This window comes from Amblyomma maculatum, unplaced genomic scaffold (genome assembly GCF_055883805.1).
Source record: "Amblyomma maculatum isolate TAMU_Amacu unplaced genomic scaffold, ASM5588380v1 scaffold_27, whole genome shotgun sequence".
In the NCBI taxonomy this organism is placed as follows: Eukaryota; Metazoa; Arthropoda; class Arachnida; order Ixodida; family Ixodidae; genus Amblyomma; species Amblyomma maculatum.
Window position 1 is genome coordinate 2,360,771 of NW_028146752.1, and position 21,983 is coordinate 2,382,753.

Below are 21,983 nucleotides of genomic sequence, written 5' to 3' on the forward strand. Positions count from 1 at the left end.
ATTATTGACGCTTTACTCAAAGGCATAATGTTGTGCTATATGAAAGCGGCAGCGGTGGCGTAGCGGTAGAACATCCGCCTCGCATGCAAGAGGACCGGGGTTCAAATCCCGGTGCCGCGCAATTCTCCACCGGATGAAAAAAAAAAAAAATCCGCGTGTCGATGGAATTGCATATACAGGTTTGGGGTGCGACCTGATGCCGGTGAACACATCCGGCAACGCACTCCCTCACCAGAACAGGATTTGGCCACCCTGGTGCAGTAATTGGCCACAACCTCCTATGATAAGCTCCATAAAACCCCCGCCCTCAGTCACCAGCGGCTGCGTAACAACTGACCGCGGCGGCGGTCAGACCTGTGACGCAGCAGGGGGTGCTAAGAAAGCCTGGCTCCGCTGGACAGGCCGCCATTGGAAACTGACCCTGGCAACGTTTAATGCTAGAACTCTAGCTAGTGAAGCTAGTTTAGCAGTGCTGTTAGAGGAACTAGAGGGCATGAAATGGGATGTCATAGGGCTTAGTGAGGTTAGGAGGCCGAATGAGGCATATACTGTACTGAAAGATGGGCATGTACTGTGTTATCGAGGTTTACCAGAAAGGCGACAACTAGGAGTAGGTTTCCTTGTCAATAAGTATATAGCGGGTAATATAGATGAATTCTATAGTATTAATGAGAGGGTTGCAGGCATCGTAATTAGGCTTAATAAGCGGTATAAACTGAAGGTTGTACAGGCCTATGCACCTACATGTAGTTATGATGACCAGGCAGTTGAAAGCTTCTATGAAGATGTAGAATCGGCAATGCGAAAAGTAAAGACGCAGTATACTGTACTAATGGGCGACTTCAATGCCAAGGTAGGAAAAAAACAGGCAGGAGACAAGGCAGTAGGTGACTATGGCATTGGTTCTAGGAATAGCAGAGGGGAGTTACTAGTTGAGTTTGCAGAGCGCAATAACTTACGAATCATGAATACCTTCTTCAGCAAACGGAAGAACCGAAAATGGACATGGAAAAGTCCTAACGGAGAGACTAAAAATGAAATCGACTTCATAATGTGTTCAACCCCCGCCGTTATGCAGGATGTAGAGGTAATCGGGAAAGTTCGATGTAGTGACCACAGGATGGTGAGGTCCCGAATTAACCTAAATCTGAAGAAGGAACGCAATAGATTAGTAAGAAAGAAACCCATCAACGAATTAGCGGTGAGGGGGAGGGCAGAAGAGTTCAGGATCTCGCTACAGAATAGGTATTCAGCTCTAACTGAGGATGGCGACACTACCCTAGAGGCAAGGAACAATAATTTCAGAGACATCATTACTGAGTGCGCGATAGAAGTAGGCGGTAGGATAGTTAGAGAGGATACCGGTAAGCTGTCTAAGGAGACGAAAGATTTGATTAAGAAACGGCAGAGTATGAAAGCTTCCAATCCAACAGACCAGATCGAATTGGCCGAGATATCAAAGCTAATCAATAGGCGCAAGGTGGCCGATATAAGGAAGTATAACGTGGAGAAAATTGAGCATGCTGTAAAGAACGGGGGAAGCCTTAAAGCGGTAAAGAAGAAATTGGGCATAGGCAAAAACCAGATGTATGCGATAAGGGACAAGGCGGGCAACGTCATCACTAATATGGACAAGATAGTCAAAGTAGCCGAGGAGTTCTATACAGATCTCTACAGTAGCCAAAGTAGTCAGGACCGTAATGAGATTGGCGGTAGGGAAAAACAGTCAGACGTTTCACCAGTGACGAAGGACGAGGTCAAGAAAGCACTAGAAACTATGAAAAGGGGGAAATCAGCTGGAGAGGATCAGATAACTACAGATTTGCTGAAGGACGGGGGGGATATCGTGCTAGAAAAACTGGCCGCCCTGTATACGCAGTGCCTGGTGTCATCGACGGTACCGGAAGCATGGAAGAATGCAAACATTATCCTCATTCACAAGAAAGGGGACTCTAAGGACCTTAAAAATTACAGACCAATCAGCTTACTGTCTGTTACGTATAAGGTATTTACTAAGGTAATAGCTAATAGAATCAGGACAACCTTAGACTGCAATCAAGCAAAGGATCAAGCAGGGTTTCGGAAACGGTACTCTACTATCGATCATATCCATACCATCAATCAGGTGATAGAAAAATGCTCGGAATATAACCAGCCCTTATACATAGCATTCATTGATTACGAAAAAGCATTTGACTCAGTTGAAACCTCGGCGGTGATGCAGGCATTGCGAAATCAGGGGGTAGACGAGCCGTACGTGAAAGTGCTGGAAGATATATATAGTGGCTGCACAGCAACCATAGTTCTACATAAAGAAAGCAACAAAATTCCCATAAAGAAAGGTGTTAGGCAAGGATACACAATCTCCCCAGTACTATTCACAGCTTGTTTAGAGGAAGTATTCAGAGACTTGGAATGGGAGCAGTTAGGGATAAGGGTAGATGGAGAATACCTCAGTAATCTGCGATTTGCTGATGACATTGCCTTGCTAAGCAACTCGGGAGATGAACTGCAAATAATGATTGATGACCTAGACAGGAAAAGTAGAAAGGTAGGCTTGAAAATCAATATGCAGAAGACTAAGGTAATGTTCAACAGCTTCGGGAAGGAACAGGAGTTTACATTAGGTAGCGAAATACTGGAAGTAGTAGGCGAATATATCTACTTAGGACAGGTAGTAACCGCAGATCCGGACCATGAAAAGGAAATAACAAGAAGAATAAGATTGGGATGGAGCGCATTTGGCAAGCACTCGCAAATTATGACTAGCAGCTTACCGGTATCGCTCAAGAGGAAAGTATACAACAGTTGCATCTTGCCTGTACTCACCTATGGGGCTGAAACGTGGAGGCTAACCAAGAGAGTTCTACTTAAGTTGAGGACAACCCAGAGGGCTATGGAACGAAAAATGGTAGGGGTAACATTAAGAGATAGAGAGCGTGCAGAGTGGGTCAGAGAAATAACTCAAGTTAACGACATTCTAGTGGAAATTAAGAAGAAATGGACATGGGCAGGACATGTAGTGCGAAGAGAGGATAACCGATGGTCGCTGAGGGTAACAAACTGGATTCCAAGGGAAGGAAAGCGTAGCAGGGGGCGGCAGAAAGTTAGGTGGGTGGATGAGATTAAGAACTTCGCAGGGGTCAAGTGGATGCAGCTAGCACAGAACCGGGTTAAGTGGAGAGATATGGGAGAGGCCTTCGCCCTGCAGTGGGTATAATCAGGCTGATGATGATGATGACGATGATATGAAATCGTATACAAGACTAGTTGTTAATCAACAGCTAACAAAACCAATACGACTGTGTGAAGAACATATGATAATTTGATACAAGACGATGAAAAAAAACCACGTTTGAAGAAATCTGTTTGTCAAGGATGTCCATTGTCTCCACTGTTGTTTTACTTTATTCTGGAACCCCCTGTCTCATTATAATTGGTGCAGCCATCCGTGGTTTCTCTCTGGCTCAATGTGAAGTTAAGATTTTAGCCTATGCGGACGATATCGCCCTCTTTAGTTCTCACAAAAGGAGTGTATTTGAGGCTTTACACTTGACTGAACAGTTCTGCGATGTATCAGGCGCGGTTCTTAATTTAAATAAATCCAAAGGCTTTTGGTCGGGCCATTGGGGCACTAGACCAAGCCAGTTTGGAGGCATATGCTGGGACTGTAGTCTTCTTCAGTACCTAGGGGTTCCGCTGTATCAAGTTCGCAACAGCGTAGCCTACTGGGATTCGCAAATCTTACCTATGAGGCGACAAACACAGGCTTCGGTGGTTAGGGAACTCTCAGTGTTTTCTACACACTAAACAACTTCTCACCCTTAAGGGTGGAAACTGGCTTGTCCCCAGACGCTCACCCTTTTTTAGTAAAAGGGTGCAACCAGTAGGGTGCAAACAATAGGGTGCAGATACTGCACCCTTAAAAAAGGGTGCCAAGCTTAAAATTTTAGAGGGTGCAATGGTTGCACCCTTGTCGAAGGGTGCAATATTTCCTTTGCACCTTTCTGCACCCTTACTAAAAGGGTACTCGAAGGGTGCACCACATGCATATGGACTGAAGCAGATGCCTCGGATTGATGCGGGGCAAGAAATGTATCCACAAATGTATATAAATACTATAGGCCTGCATTTCGAGTCTTCATGATTCTGGCCCTCGAACGATTGCTACAAGCAGAGGAACTTATTGTCAATGCTCGGTGACAACTCCACATCTCTTCCCATGTTTCCACCAATGCATGCGAGAGTGAAAACAACTTAAAAAAGGTCAGTGCATGGCAATCAATATTCAGTGAATGACAATGTAACAGAAAATGCTTCCCACAGATGTAATGTTCTAGCTAAGCAATTTTTACGATCCCGTTTTAGACTATATACTGCTTCAGTTGAGGGCCTCTCTGCACATATATCACAGAGGTGCTTGTCCACCATCCGAACATGCCTACAAAGTATACGAATATATCAAGATAGTGCAGGCTGATCCCTGAAACTGTTATTTGATTTTCCCCAGCAAAGGCAAATAGTATACACCTGCCGCATTGCGAGCATGCATATATAGAGTGACATCTATCAGTTTTGGTGGCAAAGTTTATTAACACTGTAACCAAAATACTTTGTTGGTTTACATAGTTGAACATCCCAAAATGACTTGAAATTTATTACACTGTATATCATGATTTAAATACAAACAAAACCACATCACTTAGTGAAATGCACCTCATTCCACTGAAATGGCTAAGAAATACTTTATCAGGTGCGAGACAGCAAAAATAAGCTTTCGATACAAAATCTGCATTATTGAGCAGCTGTTGAGCATAAATGTAATTTTAGGGCAACTTGAATGAAGGCACTCAATGTAAATGTTCACTAAACCATCAAGGCTTCTGTTATGCCCTCCTTAGACTGCAACACAGTAGAAATACCTACTTACAAATGGCCCCAATGGCCATAAATTAAGACAAAATATTGCCAGATTTGTAATAATGAACAATGATGGAATACACGCAAGTGCAGTGTCAATGAAATAACAGCTCAACAAAACTTGAATAGAGGCTAAATGTTGCATTGCAACTTGACGAAAGAACAAAGGAGAAAGGAACAGAGAGAGAGACAGATAAAGGAAGGAAAGGACAAAAACAGATTTTATCACCAGAAAAAAGATATGCATTGGTTCGTGTATTGCCCTGGTTCTTTGCAATCTCTTTTTAGCTTTTGTAGACCACGCCCTTCAGCAGAGTTTTCATGTTGTATCTCCACGGGCACGGAAAGGACTTTTGCCCTACCTATCAGCACATCAGAACTGTCAAGAGAGCTATCGCTAACTAATGCTTGGGGCCTGCCCTTACAAAGTTATGCCTGCATAGTCGAGTTTTAGTAAGCAATTACACAGGTCGCTGTCTGCCGGTTACCCCTGCACGGTCATTGCATCAGTAACGGAAGCCCTTCATCAGAAAATCAAGTGAGCATGCTTGGGAAAAAGATTGCGCCACAGAAAATATGGTTATACCTATTGTGGTATCGTGTATGCATAAGGTTGGCCACCACGTGAAGAAAGTAGTGAACAGACATGGCATGCTGGTGGTGTCGTTCACTCCGAAGAAGTAGGCCGAGCTGTGCTCACGCATTTCTATAGTGTTGAAAACCGAGCGTATGTAAGAAGCATGCTAACCGGTTTGTCAACTGCTGCATGGGGGCCGTTTATGAGATTTTTCACCTGGGGGAAGGCATACATAGGCCAGACCGGGTGCTGTACCAATGAACGGACAGGGGATCATTTGCAGGCTTTAAAGCACATTGTGCGAACTGTACTGCGTGCGAGCCGCAACTGAGAGACGTTAAGATCCTGGGTAGAGGCCACGAGAAGCCACAGAATATGGGGGAAATAATATCACACTTGCCTGGCTTTTTTTTGGTGCAAGTTCACACAAGTTTTGCCAAATTAATGCTTGTGGCAAAGCATAACACAGAAAACTGCATTTGTATCACAACAACACAACTGTCCTAACCCCTTGTACCTGTCTACAAGTAATAAACAAGTGAACTCAATACAAAAGACCACAACATACAACTCAGCCTCTGTAAACATGCATATTTCGGTACACTTTGTTTAGAAATTTTGTAGCCACCGGTCTTGGTGCACTCAATGAAAGCCCAAAAAAGAGCCGCTCCAGCACAACAAAGGTGTTGAACAACTTGCGGTTGTACTGGATGTTGAAAAGCCAGTATGCAGACATAACAGCTGCCAGTCCCTCTTCAGCATTTTTTACGGAGAACAGTCTATCCCGGTCCACCCTCATATGCAGCAGGTTGGCATCCTCAACGTTTTCTCCTGAGTACAAGACGCAAGGGGTAGCTGGAACACTTGAGTCCTGAGGGGGAAATAAAATATTGCATCAGCACCTACTGTGCATGAGGTATTCCCTCATAACCACACTTTGATGCACTCTTTGTAAAGCTGCTTAAGGCTGTAATACAAACAATGTTAACACAAATTGCTTGTTTGATAGTTGCGCCTAAAATATTTATGCCCCATGGAATTATTTCGATGAAGGCCATTATGTCCACAATCTTAACTGGCAGGCTTTATGTTTCTCACTCCTTAAACAAAATTTACTCAGGTTAACATATGACTTAAATTGAACACTGGTGAAAGCAAACAGCACAATTATCTTCCCAACTGGAATCTGCAAGCTGTTTAGAGACTCCATTAAAAAACTTGTTATGGGGCAGTAGAGGTTGTGTTACTGTACTGCTTCTGAAAAAAATACAGTAGGTATGCGAGTATGGCATAGCCTTTACTGAAACGCAGTATTACATTTCTTTTCATGCCACAACATAGGAAAACTATTTGACTGTCATATACAGTGTGACACCATCTCCTGCAAACAGTTCTAAGGCTTTTTGCCTCTACTGATGCTGCTGCTGCTCTTTCCTTCATCAAGTTGTGAAAGCATTTTATTCCACCCATTCTTAAATTAGATTTACGGTTTATGTTTATGAGGCTTAATGTCCCAAAGCAAGTCAGGCTATAAGAGACACTGTAGTGGAGGGCTCAAAATATCCACCACCTAGGGTTATTTAATGTGCACTGACGTTGCACAGCACACTGGAGCCCTACTTTTCGCCTCCATCGAAAAGTGGCCGCTGAAGCCGGGATTTGATCCCGCGTTTATGGGCACCACAGTCAAATACCAAACCACTGCACCACTGCTCTGTCTGTTGCTCAATATAGGAAACATCAGGTATCAAGCAATCTTGAACTCGGAAAGAAAAAGATGTTGGCTTTCTATCAGACAGTATCTTCAAAAGAATGCAGGTCATCCAGTGGAAGGTTTTTAATGGACACATATAATGGTTCTCAGTAGGGTAACTATAAAGATAATTACCTTCACCTGCTAATGGCAGAATTATTTCTGCAAAGCATAACACATTTTTGCAAGTGTTTTGACCAAATGGCATAGTACTAAAAAGGCATTGTTGCCAAAAAACTTTTAAATGACCTTACCTCCTCGTGTAAGAAGAGAGTTGACAGAGCGTCCTGCTCCTTGACATTGCCAGACAATACGCGAAGGACTGCGATGGTCAGGATGTCTGAAAAGGAAGTCACATTGTCAACAATTGAATCCAATTTTATTTTATTGGCACCATACTAAACCCCAGTACCCTATGAAAAGGTTCCCTTTTCAGAAAAAGGATTTGGTTTTGTGAGCTTCTGTTCCTATCAGTCAAAGAATATAACGCGAGGCTATCCTCTTAATTACATCTGTCACAAGTTGAAAGCATTTCCTAGATTTTCAAATTGGCTGTTTTGTAGCTGCTATGGCATTCAATATTCTCTATCTAATCACACAGCTCTAATATTGTTCCCATTTTTTTTTTCATCTGAGGCCAATAAACTGCAGCTCCAGACAAGATACAGGCTGTAAACCTAAAAACACTTCTCCAAACAACCAAATGTAGAAATAAGCAGCAATCGTGATGTCTAGTATCATATCTATGAAAGAAACCATTCAATAGGATAGAATAGGAAATACGTTAATTTCTCTAGGAAGGTCTTGTACTAGGAGCAGAAGCGGTCCATCTTCCGTCTTCTCACAGGGTCAGTGGCCCTATTCCAGGGCTGCGCTGAGCTTCGCTGCTCGCTGGGCGTGCTGGATCAGACCTAGTTGGCAATCCAGATCGCCGCTGGATTGCCAACTTTCAATAATATGCTATATACAGTAGGCCTGAAATGTGCTATTTAAAGTCATAGCACCACTTACGTCGTGTTCGCAGCCTTTGTGGATCCATGTCGCGGGCTTGTTCCAGCAATGTCATGGCACTTGCTTCGCAGGTGATTACTTTCTGTTCAACCAGTTTAGCAATGCTCTCAATGCCACTTGCAATCGAAGCTGATAGATCAATTTTTGTAAGTATCTGGAAGTCGCTGCAGAACTGAGAGAAAAAATGCACATTTAACTGCTTTGGAACAAGAACCTAGCAATACAGAGCAGTGAATTCTAAAAGTACAAAAATGTATCTCAATGAGACTCTTTGAACACACACACAGATATATATATATATATATATATATATATAGCAGACAATTGAAAGGGAAATGAGAGGCTTGCTATTAAAGAATTTAAAGGAGTGAACAGCCTAAGAGTGCAAAGCAAACGTTGGGTTTCTTCCCTTTTTTTTTATGTTTATACTGTTGACATTGACACGAATTAGTCTTATGGTGATTATCGGCATAAAGAACATTAAATGCAAAGCAGAAGGAAAAACTGTGCCGATGGTGGGAGATATACACATATATCTGTATTTCTAAAATAAATGCCAGTTGCTAATCAGTGCCTGTGTAGTGTTCTCGCTTCATACTGTGTTAGCACTGCTTTCCACATGAAATAAAATAAATTGCCGAACCCTCCCAGAATGCATCTCTGCATCAAGTCACCATATTTTATCCCTGCCATTTTTTGCAACCTTTAGTTAAGTGCTTCATTTACAGAGATTGCACCATTTGCATTACAACTCACAAAACATGCACTAAGTTGCCATGAATGAAGGTGGCTCCCCAATCAAGGTGAACGATAGATTTTCCACCTCTCACTGGCATTCACAATACCTGACTTACCCTTTCGAAATTCATCACGTAAGGGTACTTCATTTTGATGTCACGCACATTGCTTGTAGCAAAATCAGAGATCCTATCTTTCGATGTCAGCTTCAGCCTTTCCTTCATCTCCTCTTCATCAGGCGCAGATTTCATATGCTCACACATAAGCCATTCAATATGCATTGCCAAGCTCTCTTCGTCTTCGCCTGGCATTTCACACATTGCAACGGCCTGAAGGAAGCAACACAAAGTAGCTAAACGTGATATACACTTGCACTATGCAAGGAAAAATTCATTATCTTCTAATTGAAATTCTTTACCTCACTTTTCATATGCAATATTCTTTAAGTTCATAGTCACCATGAATTTCTTGATTGATAGTAAGATGTAATTAAATGTATTAACAAATGACCTAATTTGTTTTTTCCACCTGCTAGACAACCACACTTTTCATATGCAATATTCTTTAGGTTCATAGTCACCATGAATTTCTTGATTGATAGTAAGATGTAATTAAATGTATTAACAAATGACCTAATTTGTTTTTTCCACCTGCTAGACAACCACACTTTTCATATGCAATATTCTTTAAGTTCATAGTCACCATGAATTTCTTGATTGATAGTAAGATGTAATTAAATGTATTAACAAATGACCTAATTTGTTTTTTCCACCTGCTAGACAACCATTCAACCAACCAGCAAATGATTATGACTGAATGCCAAAAAATATGATACATATAATATAATACTCATTTATTATTCTTATTGTTTATTATAGGGTATTCTAGCTTTTTGCTGCTATATGCCCCCCCCCCCCCCCCCTTCCCAGTGGCTCAGTGGTTAAGGCACTCTACTGCTGAACCCAAGGACCTGGGATGGAATCCGGGCCGCTTTTCGATGAAGGCGTAAAGCAAGGTGCCGGTGTGCTCTGCGATGCCAGCACATGTTAATGAACCCTAGTTAGTCGAAATTTGCTGGAACTCTCCACTACGGCATTTCTCATAGCCTCGGTCACATTGGTATTGTAAGCGCCATCAACCAACCCAACCTTTATGTTGCTACTTGTCTGACCTAATTTTGTTTAGTTTTGTCCAAAAAGTTTATGCATGCTCAATAATATTTGGAAGCATTGGCACATACAAATACTGCACACCTTGTTAACTTTCTGTGCATTATGCTAGCTGAACAAATTGAAATATTGCATTATAGTGCAGAATGCTACTCACCATCTTTGGCATCTTGTGTCGCTGGAGCTCACCAGTCATAGCCTTGCTAGATTTTCTTCGTGCTGCAAATTTACTACGGTTTTCGGCCACTCGTCCGACACGTGGCAGGGCTCGTCGTTGGTGCTTAAACCTGTACCGCAAGGCTACTTTCCAGGAGTCCTAAACATAGTAAAAAAAGGAAAATTAACTGTGTGCCTGCATGCAGCAGGATTCAATGACACTGTATATTTTGTGTTTAACATCAGAAAGTGATTACTACAAAGGAAGGGGTTGAATTGAGATCTGACCATGAAATAAAATTCATAGAAAAAAGGGCAGCTACAGCTATACAAAACACTGATGACATAATGAATGGCAGAAAATATTAAGGCATTACAATTTTACTTCCTGATTATTCCAAGTCATGCATCCCGTGTGGCACTCAAATTGCCTCTGGTCTGCTCAAAACAATTCTTTAGATATTATCCCTTCATAATGAAATCGTAAAATAGTTTTGCTGAAAAAAAAAGTTAGTGAGCTGAGCAATGTGAGCTTTTTCAAAAAGAAAGATGCTTGGAATCACGAAATAGTTAAAAAGAATTCAAATGTTTGAAAACCACTGCAGAATTGTTTAATGGCAATTGAACAGGATTATGCTTTTAATTAAATATGAGGCATTAAGCTTTGTACTGAAAAATAATTTTATCATATTGAGAGAAAATGTCAAAATATACAATTTTTTTCATTCCTTTAGAGATATCAACTTGCTCTCAAGAATTTAGAAATAACCATAATGCTTCCAAAAGTCTATTAACAACATTGTCACAGCTCCATAACTATAAATAGCAGCAAAAACTGCCAAGCCTGCAAAAGATTGCATTTTGAGCCTTAAGCACCCTTCACATTTACCTTCAGGTTGGCCAAGTAAAAATGCTAATAGCAGATTAATGCTAAGTTTTGTTTCCTTTCATTTCTGAAATTGTCATCCAGTCAACTTTTGTTTAAAGCGATAAAATAATTTTTGATGTTAGCTCTCGTGCCACAAGTTGTGCCGTCTTTTAAGGTCCATACAAGTTATATATGTGGTTATTTTATTAAATCTTCCATTTTTTCCACTGTTTGGTGCCTTATATTTTTAACTACGAAACTAAAGAAGATATAATGTGACACTGGGCAGTTAGACTTCCATAGATTGTTTTTGCTTATAAAACTGAAATGAACCTACTTTGGCATTAGGGAGCCAAGAGCAGAAAAACGCGTGTATTCAGCATGCTGCCTCACAAGGACGAAGAGGGACGACCAGCCACAATGGCAGGCGTACACACACAAGTACTTTATATCTGAATATTACGAAAGCATTGCACGCCTCAGAGTGCAACGTGACCGAGCGAAGTGCACACCGGTGTGGTGAGAAACTCAAAATGGGCACAGGCGTTGAGCGCGGCCCGCTTGCACAGATGTGCCTCAATCACATGAGCAGGCTCCTCGCATGATTACCTGGTTGACTACTTATCTTTCCAATGCCTGCCTACAGTGGTAACTTCATTTAAGCACAGTAACTATGCATTTCATTTGCTAACGGTGTCGACGGTTCTGTGCTCAGTGGTGAAGATGTGTTAGGAGATGACGCAACTTATGGTGCGAGAACTGCACTTCAAAAATTTTTTTTTTCTTGCTTTATACAAAAAGTACTTCAATGAAAAAAAAAGCAACATGACTGGCAATAAACTGTTGTACTCAGTATACTATTGCATTGTTACCTGAGCACTCAGGATAAAAGTAACAAGCTTTTTATTGCCAAAAACACTGTCTTCAGTTCTAGAATTTGTTTACCTTGATGTACACTGTTTCGTCCCCTGTAACAGTACTTATATTTAATAGCCATGTAGGAAACGAAGCTGGTTATTAACAAACTGCCGAGAGTAGCTTGATCCTTAAAAAATCAATGAAAATGGTACTTTTAACTTTTATAGTCTTTTAAAGAACATTTTTACCATGCAAAACTGCATGCCCACCCATCTAAAAAGATAACTATGAAAACGCAATTTTACATATACGTAAAATGTTTTCTCAAAATTTATTTTTTTAGCCTAGGACTCTTGGCATGGAAAGACCAGTCGGCTGCCTTCACTGCAAAATGAAGTCTTTTCACTGTGTTTGAAGATGAATCATAACCAGCAAGTGTAGGTTGTAATTTCATGCACTGCTCCGCTCAAGGCATCAACTTTTACACTGTTACTGCATCTGCTAAATGTGCTATCATAAAGGATGCGCCCATTATAGGTAGGTGTCACCAGCAAAAAAGGGATATTTACTTACAGCTCCACTTCCTACAACATCCTTTAGCTGAGGGTATTTCTCGATCAGAAGTGAGGTGACTTTTGCATAAAAATTGCGGGTAGGGAACCTGAAAAACATTACCAAAATTAACCTTGTCTTAATTTGCCATCAGCTACAAATTACACAATTCAATGAGCTGTGATTAGTTTGCTCTCACCAATATTGCAATTTTCCTCAGAAATGCATGCAAGTAAATATTCAAAACTCGAGCCTGAACACTTTTAAAGTAATTTCAAATTTAAGGGTCTTCCCCTAAGGTCACTCAAATGATGGTCTGTTGACCTTTTTCATCACAAAATTGTCCTCAGTTTCGTCGATACCTTTTCTGTGCTGCTGGGCCTTCATTTTATATAGAATTCATTTTATACCCTTAGCAGGGAAGAAGTCAGACTTACAAATGCAACTTCTTGCATAAGGATCTTACTGGACTGGTGGTAAGTGCATCAAAATTATGCAATGGTTTTAATGATATTGAAATCTGAAGTAGAGGACAAGAGGTGGAAAAAGTTTAAAGAACATCCAAAACATTTTTTTTTATTGTCCACAGACATTTTCTTTGCTCACCATTTTCTTGAAATTAGCATGACTGTATCTCTGTATTGAGACATAATATAAATATAAGCTTTAGCAGTTTGATAGATAAGTGTGTTGACAACATAGTGTGAAATTGTTGCTGCTCTACCAAAAGCATTTTTTGAGATAAAGGCTTGCAAAGTAGGTAATATTTCATTTCCTAGCCCGATTTTGAGATTTTATAAAAGCCCCTATACTACCGAAAAAAAGCAAAACTTAAGTGAATACAAATGAAACATGCACATATTTAGTGAGACAATTTTCAGCTACCTAACTTCTACATTTTGTGTAATTCATAACCAAAGTTGGACAAAACAGCAGAGAAGATAGCCGTGGCACTCCACTTTTTTGTCCCTGTGCCCTGTGCCTCGAAAAGCGTTTTGGCAGCAAAACCAATTAAGGTCTTTTTTGCAGTCATCAGGCAACAATATATAAAATTTTGATGTAATTATACAAGGTAGACCGACCATGCTTTGATCTTTCGTGGAAATACCCTACATGAGACCAGAGCTTAATATACGAAGCTCATTAATAAACAACATATTTGACTAACGTCTGAATTGAAACTCTTGAGGAAACCAATGAATGGTTTTGCCAAACCGTTACACGATTCCAGATCAAATTAGAAAAAGATTTCAGTATTGTTTACAACATTACAGAAATTCAGCAATCGTCAAGGTTTTTAAATTAACCAAAACTGGAATTATCAAGCATTCATTCGGCAATGCTCTCTAAGCTTTGAAATATAGAAAACCTGGGAATAAAACCTTCATATACTATTAATGGTATCAAGATTTTTTGCGCAATATATCATGCCCTGTGACTAATTTAGCAGGCATGCTTATGCTCACAGCTACCAAAATAATTCGGAGGATAATTTACTCACAGAGTAATCTTCATCATTTCAGTGAAGAGCGTGTTGACGATTTTTTTGAACGCTGCCGAAGAAAGCTGTTTGCCACTGACTATGTCACCATGTAGGGCTCCCAGGCTTGGTAACACAAAAGTATGGCCATCATCATCTGAGTGTGACGGCCTGCAAAAAAGCTGTAGCTTAGAGCTCAGTTCTGAACACACTACCTGAGACTCATAGACTATAGTACTCCAATCAGACACACTTACAAATCAAAATAACCGCCCATTCCGATTTCTTGTTCTTGCTCACCACTGGGAGTCACATTTTCCGACGTTGTATCCTGTAAGTGAAAAAAAAAAAAAAATCACGAAAGCTTAAATATAAATTCATGTCTGTGCTGCGGCTTTCCTTGATATGCATTTCTTAAAGATAAATACCTGTGACGAAGTTGAAGCAATCTGCTCCTTACTGACATGTGAGTGCAGCTGAATTTTTGACATATCAGCAATTGTGTCTTCATCAGAGAGGTCAACATATTCTTCGAACGCCTTGTCCAGTATCTGTGAACAACGAAGTAAAAGTGAGCTTTTTTCCTCCTAAACCAAAGTTTTTGCCGAACAAAGTTATCAGTCCACAACGACGTGGCGACGTGGGACAGACAACTTAAGCGACTTAATCAAGCGCCGAAGGCAGCTCAAGCCGTCACTCGTTTGAACGCGCTGAGGGCCGGCCAGCGCAGCCACCAGCCCCTTTCATACTTCCCGCGCATTGCACTTGAGAGAGTTTATAAGAGAGAAAGTTTATAAGAGACAGTTTTCTAGCCTCTCACAGTAGAAAAAAGAACGAAAACAAAAAATTTCGAACCCACAAAATCTGCGCTCACTCTACATTCTCGAGCATGGCGCCTTTTGACAACACCGCGCCTCTCAAAATTGACCAAAGCGCACTGCCATATTGGAGACTGAGCTGTGCTCATAGCACAGGAAAAAGCTGCGGATTCCCCCCCCCCCCCCCCAACTGCTTCACAGCCCAGTCAAGGTCTCACGTACGGCTGTACACAAGGTTGTTCCGGCACCCATGTGTCACGTGATTGCGCATCCTGGAAGATTGCGTGCTTGCAGAGCAAAATTTATTCCCTGTCGTTTTGAAGAACATGCAGCCCGCAATTAATGCTTTAAGCTTTTGTCACTGACGAGAATGACATTCTCATATCTGGGCTGTGACGAATAGGCGATTTGTAGAGCATGGTATGGCAGCGGCTACGACAGGTTGGCGCGCGCTTCTGGAAAACGTGCTTTGTCAAAAGCCTCATTTAGCGACTCAACACTCAACGAAGCTTCCTTTCGTATAAATAAGTTTCGCAAAGTTTTCAACACATGCGCGAGCCTTTTTGAGCGCCATTGAAAACAAAGAAACAAAGATACACTTGCCTGAAACGAGCTCGATGACAGGTCCACCTTGCCGCCGAGAACCGGGCAAGCGCGAATGGCTTCTTTGAGCGCGTTGAGCGTGTTTCCCTCAATTGAATATGTCCTGGCCGCACCAAGGTGTGGCACAGCAACTAAACACCGCATCGTAACTGAAAATGCTTAGAAAGACACCTACACAAGCTTTCCGACGCGCTAGTTGCCGAGGAAATCAACAGAATGCGAGCACGCAGCGAGCACCACATTAAACGCGCATCGAAGAAGAAAGAAAGCATGGAGGGAGCGCGCGGCAGAACCTAGTAATAAAAAATAAAAAGGAGCGAGTCGTCCCACGTGATTAGAGCACGTCATGGCTTGATATCCACAACCAGCGCCTCCTCGGCGTTGCCACAACCGTTGCGTCTGCGCCTGCGAGAATCGGCGCCCGCGTGCTGCCCGGGAATCGGCGCGGTAACCATGGTAACCAATGCGCGCCATAGCAGAGAGCCGCGCGCCCGCGTCTCGTCGGTGCCGGCGGTACGTGAAATGCACGGCTTTGGTTGTGCCGCGCGTGCGAATGTGCTTTGCGTTTGGTTCTTGTTGGCGTTCTAGGTAGCATTTGTTAAGAAGAGCAGCCACTTCATCTTGAAGTAGACTTGACAAGGTAACAAGATGTGAGCGCTGCCTTTGAAGGGACACAAAGAGGTAAGTTTTATGAAACTATGAACACGTACGATTTTTGCGTTGCGGCGCTGTGTATTTACTCGCATAGCCTTCGGCGTAGTAGTAGTCTGCACTGCGTGTTGGAAATAATCGGGTACTGTATAAAAAATACAAACTCCGTTAATCACGGAATATCGTACAGGAGCAGGGCGTTTTGACAAGGTTGTGTTTGCTATCTCAATTGTTAAGCGTTATTTTTCTCTGTTAGTCAGGCGGCCATGCTTCCAGACCACACACACTGCATGCGTGCTGCAGCACCAAAAGTTCCAAAAGCAGCTCAGAATGTGCAGCGGAGAAATGTGAACGCCTGAGCGTTACCACTGCAGATAGGGCAATTTTTTACCTACACCAGCTGCACTAGTGTAAAAAAATACCAATTTAAGTATTGTTTTGCTACACAGGTGTAGGTGGTGTAGGTTAAAAAAGAATGGCTGTATGGTACATCGCGCGCCCCTTGTCGAACACAACCAGCGTTCCGTTGATCGCATCAACGTTCACCAGATTTTTATAATTGGTGTATAGGAAAGGGAAGGCGCAATATATGTCGCACTTGTTTCTGTCAGACGTCGGAATTTTGCAGGAATGCTGGTAGAAGGGCTGCAGCACTAAAAAATCGCATCATGGCAATTTGTGGTTCTGGTGATCGATGCTCGATTGGCATATGTGATGGGCGATTGTTTCATGAAATCATTGTGTTCATTATTGATGATATAAAAAAAAAATAAAGACGAAAACATCGTCAAAGGTGGTTGAAAGATATCAATATGCTCAGAATGAAACAAAATTGTTTTTTAAAAAAAAATTGGAATGTAATTGATCAAAACAAATAATAAAAATGAGTAATTGAAAAAGGGGGTTCAAATGTGCCAAAATACTCAGAATCAATAGCCAGTGCGTGATGACGCTAATTAGGAAAATTTAGAGGTCGTAATCGGTAAATAATTGAAATATTTGAAAAAAAATGAAAAATTGCGAAAGGAGGTTTTAAAGGTGTCAATATGCTCAATGAAAAACCAATGCTTAACGAAGCTATTGACGAAAATAGGTTAATTTAATTTTTGAACTGAAACGCCTGAAATGAAGCCATACCAAAAAGAAATATAATTGTTTTTATTTCAACATTTATTTCCTGACAGTTGTATATGAAATTAATATGCAGGTTACTATGGATTTGACGTGCTGAAGAACTGGCAAAGTTGGGCACTGTGGCTCTGATAACCATCTGCTAAAATAAAGACGGTAAGGAGTTACCTACTTATAGCCTTATTGTGTATCTTGAAGCTTTTCATTTGTGTTTTTCATTTTTTTTTATTATTGCAGAGGATTTCTCAGGAAATTCTCACCACTCTGTGGTGCTGTGAACCAGAATACCAATGCACGGCACTAAAAACAAAACTTGCTTTCCTTGAGAACTCCCATCTTTCGCAATACTATTCTTCATGTTACTCTGATTTAGTTGTTTCTGCGCATTTAAACACACCATGCTAGGTGAACTGCAAGTTTTCAGAAAAACCTTTATTTTTTCACTACTCATGGCTGGGTGGAATATATTGTATGGACTCGTCACAGTAGCTTGGTAGTTAGGTGCTTGACAGTTGTCATATATTTGATCCCAGTAATGGTATAGCACCTTTTAAATGAAGGTAAAATGAGAAGCTTGCTCACTATATGATTTGAGTGATCATTACGGAGTCCCATATGGTCAATATATATCCGTCCTTCATAGCCCAAGTCATGGACATTAAATGCCATGAGCTAAACTTATATTCATTCATGACTCTACAAGGGGCGCAGTAAGTTTGAATTTTGTTGCTAATATCTTTTGAAGTTTTATTGCTGTCTTGTCAGTTTAAAGGTAAGCAAATGGCATATGATTTAGTGCCTAAAATGAAGAGCTTGGCATCACATTTGTTCTTGTACACATGCTAATATGCAGTGCAAATTTTTGTTATGGTGAATATATGTACAATGCTTGAAGACTGACTGAAGCTCATGATGAACAGAATTTTTTAGTTATACTAATATTTATTTAATACTGAAAATAATTACATTCTTTTAGGGTTGCTGATCTTTTCTATGATGCGAATTGTATTATACACCGATAAGTCATAATAGTGGTAGACTATGAAATCCATGTAGGAAAATTTTTAATAGTAAAATTTCTTTTTCACTTCAGATGCCAGGGGTACGATTCTTTCGGTGCCCACGATGTGCCTCCCACCACTTCTCCCTACGTGCTCTCTTCAGACACCTGCGAACTACCCATGGCCATGAAACAAATTGGGTGTGTGGTTTGAGTGGCTGCATGCAAACATTTCGTCAGTTTTTTTCATTTAAAAAGCATGTATATCGGAAGCATTGTGCACTCATAGAAGAAATGCATCCCTGTTACTTTGTGAGAATGGGAACTACAAGAAGAAATACCAGTGTATATGATGTGCCAACAGATGATGAACAACCTTTAGACACCCAGGATGAGCAGCATGAATCAATGAACAAGTCAGATGACTATGCTTATGCACTGGCAATGCTACTGCTAAAGTGGAAGGAAGGAAGGCGGCTACCAGAGTCCACTGTACATGAATTAGCCAATGATATTATCGATTTTATGGAGATCATTGGAGATCATCAGCAACTTCATGGTGAGCCAGCCATCAACATAAAGGAAGTATGCAAACAAAAACTTCACCAGCTGCGGACAAGATCTGGGCGGACTGAATATTGGAAGGCACATTTTCCTGTTGTTCAGTCCCGCACGATAGTACTGCAAGGAAATGACACCATGGAATATGTTCCTCTATGCGATGTGCTCAAGTGCATTCTTGAATACTCCCAACATTCAGAAGAGTGCAGAAGTTACCCCAGCACGGATGCTTACCTGGTTTCGGTGTTTGATGGCAGTGCGTTTCAAAACCATGAGTACTTTGCAGGGGACACCAGTAAAGTTTGCCTGCAGTTGTACAGTGATGAGTTTGAAGTGTCTAACCCCCTTGGTAGCAAGAGGGGAACATATAAAATGACAGCTATGTACTTCTCAGTGTTAAATTTTGATGCAAAGTTGCGGTCAGCACTCTCTGGTATTCACTTGGCACTCCTTGTCAAAGATAAACACATTGCCACCTATGGACTCTCTAAGATTCTTGAGCCTTTCATTGCAGATGTCAGGATATTGGCAAATCATGGCATAACTGTGAATGGTAATTTGGTGAAAGGGTCAGTCTTTATTTTCACAGGAGACAATTTATCTAGTCACAGAATGGGTGGCTTCAAATGCTCATTCAACCAAGGAAGAATTTGTAGGCATTGCATGGCTTTGCGGACTGAAATCAACTACAAATATTTGGAAAGTGATTTTGTACTTCGCTCAGCAGAAGGGCACAAACACCATATGAATATGTTGAGTGCAGGGCTGCCAACTCTTTCACTGTATGGGGTCAAGGAGCCATGCGCTCTTTTATGCCCTGGCTTTGACCCGACACAACACTTTCCACCGGATATTATGCATGACCTCCATGAAGGAGTCATACCATTTGCACTGCGCCATATATTATTTTTGTTAATTGAACAACAGTTTTTCTCTCTCAGTGCTTTAAACAGAACTATTTCAGAATGGGTTTATGATGCATATGATATCTGCAACAAACCAGAGCAAATTACTAAGGAATACCTTCAAGGGAGAGTGCCTTTGAAGGGCTCAGCAACACAAGTATTTTGCCTGTTTCGCACCCTAACCTTTTTTGTTGGGGATAATGTTCCTTCAGACAGTGCAGCATGGCAGGTTTATCTGCTTCTCCGAGAAATTGTTGACATTGTCATGAGCCATAAAATTCCAGTGTCGCACATTGCCTACTTGCAAAGAAAAATACATTTTTTTTGTCTTGAATTCAGAGCATTGTTTCCTGCAGCATCGCTTCCATGTAAGCTGCACTATCTCATACACTATCCTTCATACATACAAAAGTTTGGACCATTGAGCTTGCTATGGGCAATGCGATTTGAGGCAAAGCACCAGTACTTCAAAGATATTGCTCGGAAAATACGGAACCGAAAAAATCTTTCCCACAGTCTTGCAATGAGGCACCAGTTCCTCCAGAGTTATTTACTTTCTGCAGGTGACAGACCAATTTCCAGTAATACAGGCATGAAGTGCATATTGTATGAGCATCTTCCAGACTGTATTAAAGAATTCATCACAGAGAATAACACTGAGTCAACAAACACATTTGTTGTACAATCTGTGACCATTGATGGGAGGACATACAGGACAGGATGTTGCCTGGTCAAACATGCACCTGAAGATAGTCTTCCAGAATTTCTCCTTGTCTCTCAACTATTCTGTGCAAACAAGGTGCTCCTGGTTATGGTAAAAATGCTCGAAACTGTTTGTTTTGATGAGCATTTTCATGTATATGTTGTCAATACAATTGAAAAGTACAGTGTCCTGACTTCATTTGCAGAGTTTGAAGTAGAACCTTTGTACATGCGTGCACACAAGGGTCGGAATGTTATAAGCACTCGCCATTCATTGTTCTGAATCTTTATATGAAATATTTAGCCTGTCTAACTAAAAAAATAAAATTGTACAGCTACACAGTGAACTGTCCTATCTTCAGGTATTGTGCACAATTGTATTAGTCTTGTTATTCCCTTGCACTCCTCCAGATGAGGACAAGTCCATTTATTGAAACATATATACTAGTGGACTAAGCCTCCCCCTTCTCTTGCTCAAATTTTTTTTTTACTTTGTATGCTCAGTTTCACCTTGTTATTGTAAGATTTTGGTATTGTAAGATTTTTTTATTAATTTATCATGCATGAGCTATTCATGTTGGAGGCTCGCTTGGAATTCAAACCAATAACCTTTTTTACTGCAAGTTGTATGCCCTCAAACCATGATTTCAGTGATTATGGCTCGCAACCACATAAAGCATGGCAGTCAATGTCCACTACACAAGTAGGCACCAAATACAATACCAGCCGAAGATATTAAAATGTCATATACCTCACCATGAAAACATTTCACCAGTGAGACTAAGACACGTGTAAACAGTTTCAAGTGCGTATAGACTATTTTTACTTTGGTGAATCATCATTTTTTATACAAGCTGTGAAACAATGGCTCTATGTTAAGTCAGATTTCTTGGATGTCTCGAGTCTGAAAATAAACTATCATGCTCTGTGTAAACATTTATTGATTGTATTTTGCCACTGCAAATGTCTATGTGCGTTATATGTGCATGCTATAAATTCCAATGCATTTGAAAACAATGAACTTTCTAAGAGAATAAATATCCTGTTCAAATGCTGAATACTTGTTCCTCTCACTGTGCCAATTCATTTCTGCTTAGTTATTGTTATACATGCTAACAAAGATGCTTTCTTAATGCATATACTTGCAGCATGTGCACCCATTTTTTTTCGCACCTTTCCTACAGTGTCCTTTGCACCCTTCTTGTAAATGCACCCTTACCATAGGGTGTGCCTGCCCAAATAGGGTGCAATACAGTGCCTCACCCTTTTTTCCACCCTTTAGGGTGAGATACTGCCAAATAGGGTGCTCTAAGGGAGCGCTATGGGGTGGAAACCCATGCCGCACCCTTTTTTGCACCCCTAAGGGTGAGATTCTGTTTAGTGTGTAGGGCACAGGTCTGTAATATATTTTTGTTCGCAAAGCTTGTGTATGTCCTTCAAGTCCTGCATTGTGCGAGGAGGAATGTACAAATTGAAGGCTCCGCCGTCTAGAATACGGGTCCGCGAGCGATGGTCTCGCCTGACAAGTGA

At 41.1% G+C, this 21,983-nt stretch overlaps 2 protein-coding genes and 1 long non-coding RNA gene across 3 annotated transcripts; 2 read left to right on the forward strand and 1 right to left on the reverse strand.

Annotated features, from left to right (window-relative positions):
- Nucleotides 1-4,500: 4,500 nt before the first annotated feature.
- On the reverse strand, nucleotides 4,501-15,647 carry LOC146170943 (sterile alpha motif domain-containing protein 3-like). The gene is made up of 10 exons (XM_084586665.1): nucleotides 15,504-15,647; nucleotides 14,511-14,633; nucleotides 14,340-14,413; nucleotides 14,104-14,253; nucleotides 12,624-12,711; nucleotides 10,326-10,484; nucleotides 9,116-9,328; nucleotides 8,262-8,433; nucleotides 7,505-7,590; nucleotides 4,501-6,368 (listed from the first exon to the last, which is right to left on the reverse strand). The coding sequence occupies exons 1-10, from the start codon at nucleotides 15,645-15,647 to the stop codon at nucleotides 6,069-6,071; spliced, it is 1,509 nt and encodes a 502-aa protein (XP_084442791.1). The 3' UTR covers nucleotides 4,501-6,068.
- Nucleotides 10,474-14,253, forward strand: LOC146170944 (uncharacterized). The gene is made up of 2 exons (XR_014703054.1): nucleotides 10,474-12,587; nucleotides 13,019-14,253. It is a non-coding gene; the product is annotated as an uncharacterized LOC146170944 (long non-coding RNA).
- A 403-nt stretch (nucleotides 15,648-16,050) lies between the features above and the next one.
- On the forward strand, nucleotides 16,051-21,774 carry LOC146170945 (uncharacterized). Its single transcript, XM_084586664.1, has 3 exons — nucleotides 16,051-16,184; nucleotides 17,362-17,441; nucleotides 18,379-21,774. The coding sequence occupies exon 3, from the start codon at nucleotides 18,379-18,381 to the stop codon at nucleotides 20,734-20,736; it is 2,358 nt and encodes a 785-aa protein (XP_084442790.1). The 5' UTR covers nucleotides 16,051-16,184; nucleotides 17,362-17,441; the 3' UTR covers nucleotides 20,737-21,774.
- Nucleotides 21,775-21,983: the final 209 nt, after the last annotated feature.

What these genes read in the sequence shown, in the direction of transcription:
- LOC146170943 (XM_084586665.1), bottom strand. Translation starts at nt 15,647, where the DNA reads ATGCGGTGTTTAGTTGCTGTGCCACACCTTGGTGCGGCCAGGACATAT. An exon ending in ATGTTGTAGGAAGTGGAGCT is followed by an intron (nt 10,485 to 12,623) that starts GTAAGTAAATAT and finishes TACTATGTTTAG; the next exon opens with GACTCCTGGAAAGTAGCCTT. An exon ending in GACACAAGATGCCAAAGATG is followed by an intron (nt 9,329 to 10,325) that starts GTGAGTAGCATT and finishes TGCTTCCTTCAG; the next exon opens with GCCGTTGCAATGTGTGAAAT.
- LOC146170945 (XM_084586664.1), top strand. Translation starts at nt 18,379, where the DNA reads ATGCCAGGGGTACGATTCTTTCGGTGCCCACGATGTGCCTCCCACCAC.